We start from the raw sequence: 10,163 nt of genomic DNA, 5'->3' as shown, positions 1-10,163 counted from the left end.
CCTTCCAGTTCACATGAGAGCTGGAGCTGGGCCAGGCTGGGCTGGACCATACACCTTCCAGTGCACATGAGAGCTGGAGCTGGGCCAGGCTGGGCTGGACCATACACTGCCAGTTCACATGAGGGCTGGAGCTGGGCCAGGCTGGGCTGGACCATACACTGCCAGTTCACATGAGAGCTGGAGCTGGGCCAGGCTGGGCTGGACCATACACCTTCCAGTGCACATGAGAGCTGGAGCTGGGCCAGGCTGGGCTGGACCATACACCTTCCAGTGCACATGAGAGCTGGAGCTGGGCCAGGCTGGGCTGGACCATACACCTTCCAGTGCACATGAGGGCTGGAGCTGGGCCAGGCTGGGCTGGACCATACACCTTCCAGTTCACATGAGGGCTGGAGCTGGGCCAGGCTGGGCTGGACCATACACCTTCCAGTTCACATGAGGGCTGGAGCTGGGCCAGGCTGGGCTGGACCATACACCTTCCAGTTCACATGAGAGCTGGAGCTGGGCCAGGCTGGGCTGGACCATACACCTTCCAGTTCACATGAGGGCTGGAGCTGGGCCAGGCTGGGCTGGACCATACACCTTCCAGTTCACATGAGGGCTGGAGCTGGGCCAGGCTGGGCTGGACCATACACCTTCCAGTTCACATGAGAGCTGGAGCTGGGCCAGGCTGGGCTGGACCATACACCTTCCAGTTCACATGAGGGCTGGAGCTGGGCCAGGCTGGGCTGGACCATACACTGCCAGTGCACATGAGGGCTGGAGCTGGGCCAGGCTGGGCTGGACCATACACCTTCCAGTTCACATGAGGGCTGGAGCTGGGCCAGGCTGGGCTGGACCATACACTGCCAGTGCACATGAGGGCTGGAGCTGGGCCAGGCTGGGCTGGACCATACACTGCCAGTGCACATGAGGGCTGGAGCTGGGCCAGGCTGGGCTGGACCATACACCTTCCAGTTCACATGAGGGCTGGAGCTGGGCCAGGCTGGGCTGGACCATACACCTTCCAGTTCACATGAGAGCTGGAGCTGGGCCAGGCTGGGCTGGACCATACACCTTCCAGTGCACATGAGAGCTGGAGCTGGGCCAGGCTGGGCTGGACCATACACCTTCCAGTTCACATGAGGGCTGGAGCTGGGCCAGGCTGGGCTGGACCATACACTGCCAGTGCACATGAGGGCTGGAGCTGGGCCAGGCTGGGCTGGACCATACACCTTCCAGTTCACATGAGGGCTGGAGCTGGGCCAGGCTGGGCTGGACCATACACTGCCAGTGCACATGAGGGCTGGAGCTGGGCCAGGCTGGGCTGGACCATACACTGCCAGTGCACATGAGGGCTGGAGCTGGGCCAGGCTGGGCTGGACCATACACCTTCCAGTTCACATGAGGGCTGGAGCTGGGCCAGGCTGGGCTGGACCATACACCTTCCAGTTCACATGAGAGCTGGAGCTGGGCCAGGCTGGGCTGGACCATACACCTTCCAGTTCACATGAGAGCTGGAGCTGGGCCAGGCTGGGCTGGACCATACACCTTCCAGTTCACATGAGGGCTGGAGCTGGGCCAGGCTGGGCTGGACCATACACCTTCCAGTTCACATGAGGGCTGGAGCTGGGCCAGGCTGGGCTGGACCATACACCTTCCAGTTCACATGAGAGCTGGAGCTGGGCCAGGCTGGGCTGGACCATACACCTTCCAGTTCACATGAGAGCTGGAGCTGGGCCAGGCTGGGCTGGACCATACACCTTCCAGTGCACATGAGAGCTGGAGCTGGGCCAGGCTGGGCTGGACCATACACTGCCAGTTCACATGAGGGCTGGAGCTGGGCTGGGCTGGGCTGGACCATACACTGCCAGTTCACATGAGAGCTGGAGCTGGGCCAGGCTGGGCTGGACCATACACCTTCCAGTGCACATGAGAGCTGGAGCTGGGCCAGGCTGGGCTGGACCATACACCTTCCAGTGCACATGAGAGCTGGAGCTGGGCCAGGCTGGGCTGGACCATACACCTTCCAGTTCACATGAGAGCTGGAGCTGGGCCAGGCTGGGCTGGACCATACACCTTCCAGTTCACATGAGGGCTGGAGCTGGGCCAGGCTGGGCTGGACCATACACCTTCCAGTTCACATGAGAGCTGGAGCTGGGCCAGGCTGGGCTGGACCATACACCTTCCAGTTCACATGAGAGCTGGAGCTGGGCCAGGCTGGGCTGGACCATACACTGCCAGTTCACATGAGGGCTGGAGCTGGGCCAGGCTGGGCTGGACCATACACCTTCCAGTGCACATGAGGGCTGGAGCTGGGCCAGGCTGGGCTCGGCTGCTGCTCTTGCAGCAGGAGCTGTGATGAGGGCAGACCAGGTTGAGCCAGGCTCTAGCACCTGCTGGTGACTGCTGAGACTGGGGGTGGGCCATCTCAGACTGGGCCACAGCACAAGACCTGGGGCTGGGAGTAGGCCTGGTTAAGGAATTCAGGGACCCCCGTGGGTGCTGCCTCCACTGGTGAGGGTGAGAGCTGGGGCCAGGGATAAGCTGGTCTAGGTGTGGGCAAGCTGGGCTTGGCTGCAGCACCAGCTGGCAAGTGCCAGGGCTGGGTATGCGCCATGTCAGACTGGACGGCAGTTCCCCCAGCAGGCACCAGCTCCAGGGTGGGAACCTGCCTGGCAGGGCTGTGGGCACTGCCCTGCTGCACCTGTCACTGGGGAGCGCAAGACCCAGAACTGGGGCAATCGAGGAAGACAAGGCAAGGCCACCTGCTGTCAACCATGAGGACCAGGTCTGGGGGTTGGTCAGGCTGAGCAAAGACGCAGCACCCACAGTGTGCGCAAGAGCTGGATGGGACGTGGGCAGGGCTGGGGTAGGTTGCAGCCAAGGCTGGCAGGTGCAGAAACTAGGGCTAGGCGCAGGCCTGATAGGGGTTATTGAGTTACCCAAACCAGGCTGGGGCACCTGGCGCTGTGTGAGAACTGGGGCTGGGCTGCGGCACCTGTTGGCTCGTGTCAGATTCGGCTGGGGGCAGAACTGATCCTGGGTGCCCATGTCTGTGTGCCCTGCTCTGCCCTACCCCAAGCTCGGATCCTGGGTACCCACACCTGTGTGCCCTGCTCTGCCCCAAGCCGGGAACTCCAACCAGAGATTTCCAGCTGGGTTCTTCTAAAGGTGTAAAGAGAGCTGCGGCCGCAAGGGGAGCCATCGGGCTGGCTGCGCCTGTCCAGGCCCTGCTGCGGCCGCAAAGGGAGCCATCGGGCTGGCTGCGCCCGTGCAGGCCCTGCTGCGGCCGCGAGGGGGGCCATCGGGCTGGCTGCGCCCGTGCAGGCCCTGCTGCGGCCGCGAGGGGGGCCATCGGGCTGGCTGCGCCCGTGCAGGCCCTGCTGCGGCCGCGAGGGGGGCCATCGGGCTGGCTGCACCTGTGCAGGCCCTGCTGCGGCTGCACTGCAGTTCAGCTCTTCATTCCCGAACACTGTGATGGCTTGCCACACAACAAGAGGCCCACGTATTAGGACGGGAGTTGTAAAGTGAGTGACCTATGGCCACGCCCTGTGTCACCAACGCAGACACACACAACCACACGATCACGGGTAAGTGAACTGAAACATGTTTATTGCATTCTAAACATACATTTTTTTTAGCAGGGCCCTGTGAACTACACAAAGCGTAGCTGGCAAAGATGTACATCCCTCCTAGTCCATCTCTGAGGACTATCGTGAACTGCTCCCATGGAATACACTACTCCTGGCACTAGTGGGCACCAACTCCATTTATCAATTTTCTCCTCTCAGTATTGGCAGTAATTCACCATTTTCTTTCAGTTCCTAAAAAGAAGAAAAAAAACACAATAAAATATACACGCATATGTCAACAATGAAAGGCCCATTACAGCTTGCACCTGTTCTGGGAACCAAAGAAACACCTGAAGAATTAAAACCCGTGTCTCCCCAAACTCTCAGTATTGTGCCACAAAAACTGAACGCAGTTAGATGGCAAAGTTAGAGACGTGTTTACACTACAGAACATCAAGCAGAAGGAGCACGAGAGAAGCTGACGGCCACGAGAGGGGGGGAAAATGCGAGGTCGGAGCGAGGGGTGACGTGACGTGACGTCCACCCACATGGCGCACGCCCCTCCTGCTGCCCACTCCCAGGCAAAGGACAAGTAAGATTTGCTAGTTTAATGTTCACAGTTAATCTCTCTGCCAGTTCAGGTTCCCTCTACACAGCATCAGCATCAACAAGGAAACCAGAGGGCCACGTGACCCACACAGGTGCCTCAGCCGCGTGCAGATTTAGGCACCTTTGGGAAACGGCTGGGGCACCTGTGCCCCCACTCAGCTGACCAGCAGGCCCTGCAGCACCGGGTTCCAGCACAGGAGGCTCGTGGCCTCCACGGGGATCACGGGGTGGGGATCAGGGGGCCAGGCCCGCACCCAGAGCCTGCATGCGCAGGCTCGCTCGCTCTCCACACCAGGAGCACCGGGAGCGCTCCCTCCCAGGAAGTGGCATTTGTTAGCAGCTGTTTCTCAGAGCACTGGGTCACTCAGGTCCTGGGGGAGGTTCCACGTTTAACCTGCTGACTCCTGGGCCCGGAAAGGGCCAGGTGGCTTCAGCCCGCCCAGAGAGCCACAGATGGCCTCATTGTAAGAACACCCCAAAAGGCAGGCTGAGTCACCCCCACACCCACTCGAGGAAACACAGTAACATTATCACAGATTTCCAAGCATCCATGTTCCAGCAAGTCACAAAAGACCTACCAAAGCACCTCACTACACACCCAAAAATAAGCGACCCAGGCAGCTCTGCCCCAGAGTAAAATGAGATTCACCAATCAGACCTTCCCCAGAGCTGCCAGCGGCCGGGGTCCAGGCCAGAAAGGAGAGCAAAGGCCGTGTCCCAGGGCACGCAGGCTTTCATAGCACACCCACCAGGTACCCGGTGCACATCGGTTTCCAGTGCTTTGAAGCTATGGAAAAGCTCCAGCTCTTCCTGCGGGAATAAGACAGTTCCTTGGGAGAAAAATGCCTCACTGGCTTTTCCAACAGCGTCACATCCCGTTGAAACTCTGAGAGCGCACGCGACAGCGCTGCACAGGAGCGGCTGCAGGATACCAACAGCTGTGCAAAGACGTGGAGCCACCTGACAACCTTCACAGCCCAACAGGAGGGATGCTCCTCTGCCCACTGCCTGGACAGACAGCTGCCGGCCAAGCAGGCTCCCCCCAGGCCCTGGGCAGTGGGCAAGCCACCTGCTGGGAGAGCAGAGCCCAGCCTTCCACCCAGGGTGGGCCTCGGCCCAGGGCCAGGGGCTGCAGCAGCTTCTGTTTGGTTGGCACAAACCAGCCCAGCGATGACATACAGTGCCAGGGCAGGCGGCCCTACACTCCGGCCATGAGATACAAGGGCAGCCAGGCACGTTGCAGATCCCTGCGTTTACCCAGAGCAAACCAAAGTCAACCAACGCCTTCCAACAACCTCACAACCACTCACAAAAAGCAGGGTGACGGGGAGGACCCGGAGTGCACACCACCCTACGCCCAGTGACTCTGAGCACGAGAAGGGCCTACTGCGTCTCCTGAGCCAGTCTCGGGGGCCACGGCAGAGTGGCCGGCAGGGGCTCCAGCCCTGGACCTCCCGTTCCTCCTAAGCTCTTCTGGCTCCCGGCACTCGAGCACAGGGGAGCCAGGAGAGAGAAAATGACCAATGGATCCGTCATCACCACCACTCTAACTGGAGCAGAGTGCCAAGCAAACTTAGAGCAGAAGCAAGAAGCCGAGAACCACAGACAGGTGGACCTTGTATTTTACTACAGATTTTCTAAGAAGAGTAAACGCGCAGGGGAGAGCGAGGAAATGCCAAAAGGTGGGAACACACAACGCCTGAGTACCGTGCGTGCCACACGGAGCGCACCCCTGGGCAGCAGGTGGCAGGGTGGGCACCAGTGGAGCGAGTGGAGCCAGAGGAACAGGGAAGACGAGCTACAGGCACAGGAGGAGGTGCCGAGACAAGGACAGCACGCACACCGCAAGGGGGCCCGGGTCCGCAGCCCTCCTGGACAGCCCGGGCACTTACCTTAACGATGTCCAGGCCCCCCACCAGCTCCCCCTTCACGTAGAGCTGCGGGTACGTCGGCCAGTTGGAGTAGGCTTTCAACCCTTGCCGCACCTGGACAGACAAGAAGGAGGCTGAGACCACCCCCCACACGGTGCTACGGCCAAAGCAGGACGAGAAAGCAAGCCCGGAACACCCAACTGACCTCTTCGTCCTCCAGGATGTCGAAGGTTTCATAGTCAATACTACAAAAAGGAAAGACATTTTACTGGAAAGCACAGTCTTGCAAAAACGAAACAAAAAGCCAAAAACCCCAGTGAAGCCAGGTGGCGTTAACAGCATGCGCACAACATTCGCTGCGGCCCAACACTGACTTGACTTCTAACCCAGCTGCTCTCGGCGAGTCATCAAGATTCAAACTTGGGCCCGGCGGCGTGGCCTAGCAGCCAAAGTCCTCGCCTTGAACTCCGGGATCCCATATGGGCGCCGGTTCTAATCCCAGCGGCCCCACTTCCCATCCAGCTCCCTGCTTGTGGCCTGGGAAAGCAGTCGAGGACGGCCCAATGCTTTGGGACCCTGCACCCACATGGGAGACCCAGAAGAGGTTCCTGGTTCCCGGCTTTGGATTGGCACAGCACCAGCTGTTGCGCTCACTTGGGGAGTGAATCATCAGACGGAAGATCTTCCTCTCTGTCTCTCCTCCTCTCTGTATATCTGACTTTGTAATAAAATAAAATAAAAAAAAAGATTCAAACTCAATGTATTCTTCTCCAGAACAAGGAGAGGCTCAGCAAACAAGCTCGGCAAACGAATCAAAAAGCAACGTTTGTTGTTACGGACAAAATCCTGAAATCTGTGCATATAAGAGGTTCCTGAAAACGGATGATTTCACAGGTTTTCCATGACCTGTCTGAAGCCTGCTGGTTCTAGGCCATGGGTTAAGCTAGCAACCATTCTCACAGCCAAGGCGGTGACCCTACAGGCCTCTGCAGGCCACGTGTCTGCCCCGCTCACTCAGAGCAGGGAAACTAAAGAAGCTACTGGCAAAGAGCAAAACAAACAATCAAACAAAAAGCCACAGAGCTTCCCCCAAGGTGAACCCGCAGCACAGGCCTCGCTGCGCAGCCAGGACGGACCCAGCCACACTGCACTGTGCCAAGGGCTCTCTCACGCTCCAACACACCCACACGCACACACTCCTGCTGCTGGGCGGAGGACAAGAGGGGACGAGGAAGCACGCCTTCTCTCCAGGCAAGCCCCCACAGCCACGGCCTGTTCATGAAGCAGCACTGTGCACCCGCAGCAGGCAGCTCTGCAGACACATCCCCACTGGAGGCCCGGGGCCTACGGCCTTCCGCCGCGCACACAGCAGCGCCGGCCCAGGAGGTCTGCCTCCGGGAACCAGGGCCATGCCCTGCTGACTGGCCGCAGCAGAGTGGACAGCAAGGAAGGAAACAGGCAGACATGAACTGCAGGGTGCTTGCTCCGCCCCTCCCACCAGGCCCGCCCCGGCCCAGGCCGGTCCTCCAGCTGCCCTCCACCTGCCCAGCTGCGCGCTGTTCCCAGGGTCACCTGCCCCAACAGCAAGAGCTGGCCAAGCCACCACACGTGCAGTCAGCACAGGCATTAGACGTTAGCCTGACTTCCTTTTACACTTGATCTCAGCCAAAAGGCCGAGAAGCAATTTGGTTTCTTAAAAAAAAAAGCAACTGTAAAATAAGAAAAATTAGGTAAAAACAGGTGATAAGCCACAGAACATGTGCTACAGAAGTCCCAAGGGCTTCATCGCCAAGCAGACGGACACCAGGGAACAGCAGCCCGGTGCCCGATCCCACCTCAAACCAGAAGACAGGGCTGACCCCAAGCCCACCCACTGCAGGCACCGCTTATTAAAGCTGGACGTTTTATTTATTTCCAAAGAAAATTCTAAGCCGCTGGTAACATTCTCTCCCGGTAGCACGTGAATACGCAGGAGGGCCCAGGGCGGCCAGCCCCCCAGGAGCTCCTCTCTGTGGGAACAGACTCGGGAGGGCGGGAGAACAGACACAGCCACCGACACTCGAAGCACACGCCCCGGCGGACATGGGGACCAGGAGGACGTACCCAGTGGTATTCAGGATTTCCACAATCTGTTTGCTGAATCCACACTTTGCTTCCTAGATTCAAAAGCAAAAATTACAGATGACATATTTTTACAGAATCCATTTGGCATGGCCTTATCTATGCTGCCCAGTGTGACCTACAGCGGGCATGTCACCCAGTACATGGTCAGCAGCCCCAGTGACCCCGTGGACATCACCCTCCCCGCTCGCCAGCAGCCTCCGCGCCACCAAACCTCCATTTCCTACAGAGAGTTCAGTTCTTACGTCATTCACACAAAATGATCTCAACCCTTTCCCCAACCGCAATAATCGTCCTCCTAGTCCTAGCTGGGCTTTAATCCCCACTGTTGGTGTTTCTGTTTGTTTTTTTAAATCTTTACGTGGCAAGGTACAACTATTTTTCAGGTTACAGCAACTGTGTTTTCTTGCACTCTCAGGGTCTTGTAAAAGGATCTGCAACCACGTAACATTTTTAATAGTTGTGACAATACTCTTCTAGTACACTTGTTAAAAGTCATCAAGAATAAAACTACTTTAAACCATTGTCTTAGGAAATCGTCAACTTTCTGCATTTTGTGTTAACGAACACAGAGACCAGAAGGAGCCAAGCCATCCCTAGGGTTTCCAGCAACCTGGGACTTGTATGAACGCCCTGTGCGGCCAGGGCTCAGTACAGTGTTAACATGCCACCCACGGAGGCCACACTCCTTACCCAGGGCTCTGGCTGGCTCTCTTCTTGGCCCTGCTCCTGCTCACACACACCCTAGCGGGCAATAGGACGCAAGTGCAGGGATTCCCGTCACCCACACGCACCCCCAGAACAAGTCCCCAACCTCTGGTTTTGGCCCAGATCTGGCTGCTGCAGCATTTAGTCAGGGAACCAGCAGAAGGAAGATTTCAATTTGATCTGTCTTTCAAATACTTCTAAACACTTTCCAATTTTTCCCTGTGACCCTCGGGGCACCTGCCTGACTCCCTCTGCCTCATGAGCGGGGCAGACACACCGCCCATCTTTCCTGCTTCCACACTGGTGAGAAGCAATGGCAAAGGTTCAATTCCTAAGAAAACGTAAAATACATGTATGTATAAACCCATATGCAAACATGCATATGGCCAGGTTTGGAAATGACTGTTGTAATTCCAATGTAAAAGATAATCTGTTTTGCTCAAACTAACAGTAACACATCAAACTTGACAGAAAAATCAATCTCCTTTCATCAAGAAAGTTACAAGAACCTCATCATTGCAAATGAGAGCCACCATTCTCTCCCCCATCCCTCGGACACACCAAGGCACGGTCGCCGGGCCCTTGCCCATGTGGAGCCCTGTGCGGGCTGAGGCGGGGCACGCGGGGCACACTGGGCACTCCGGCAGCAGCGCGCCGCCACGCAGCAGAGCCAGGGAAACAAGGGCAGCTGACCAAGCCTGGCAGAGACAAAAGCCCCGCCCCCAAGGCACTGATGCCACAGAAGCAGCAACGCAGATTTGTTGCCGCTGGCACCAACCAAGGCTGGGCGACGTCCTGAAGCCACTGCCGCTTCGTTAGCTAGAGCCAGGAACAAGATGCAACTGTCCCCTTGCTGCAGATACGAACATCAAAACAAATTACAAACGAAACCATTTTTGAGTTGTTTACCTGTTTGTTTCCTTTCATAAAGAGCATCACAGTAGCTTTATTTGTCAGCACTTTGAGCCTAAAGAGACAAAGTCGGTGTAAGCATCGCAGAGGGCCGGCAGCCTGACAGCCACAGCCTTGAGCAGCCGTTAAACAAGCACAGTGACAATCCCCCTCGTCTCATTCCCTCCCTGAGCCACTGCAAAACACAACAGGGCTTTTAAGGCCACACATGTTCCTCAAGTTGCAATTGAAGCCCATCAACTCAGAGCACTTAAAGGAAAGACAGTAATAATAATAACCAACTAAGCAAGGAACTGCTCCATGAGGGTGTTGTTTGCAGTCCACCTGGCACTTCAGAACCAGACAGCAGAACCAAGGTGCGCACCACCCTCATCTTCACCCCACATAT

The 10,163-nt window shown here is 57.4% G+C and overlaps 1 protein-coding gene across 1 annotated transcript in view; it reads right to left on the bottom strand.

Moving 5' to 3' along the window:
* Positions 1-3,670: 3,670 nt before the first annotated feature.
* GLRX3 (glutaredoxin 3) overlaps positions 3,671-10,163 on the bottom strand; it is a 33,256-nt gene continuing 26,763 nt past the window's right edge. The window contains exons 7-11 of the mRNA XM_058671670.1: positions 9,773-9,830; positions 8,138-8,190; positions 6,240-6,279; positions 6,056-6,148; positions 3,671-3,806 (exon numbers count right to left, since the gene is read on the bottom strand). Coding sequence (XP_058527653.1) covers positions 3,756-3,806; positions 6,056-6,148; positions 6,240-6,279; positions 8,138-8,190; positions 9,773-9,830 — 295 coding nt within the window. The 3' untranslated portion in view covers positions 3,671-3,755. The remainder of the gene's footprint in view (positions 3,807-6,055; positions 6,149-6,239; positions 6,280-8,137; positions 8,191-9,772; positions 9,831-10,163) is intronic.

The sequence above is a fragment of the Ochotona princeps genome, chromosome 13 (assembly GCF_030435755.1).
Source record: "Ochotona princeps isolate mOchPri1 chromosome 13, mOchPri1.hap1, whole genome shotgun sequence".
Lineage (NCBI taxonomy): Eukaryota > Metazoa > Chordata > Mammalia > Lagomorpha > Ochotonidae > Ochotona > Ochotona princeps.
The sequence above is the reverse complement of the archived record's forward strand: the minus strand, read 5'-3'. Positions and strand labels throughout refer to the sequence as shown.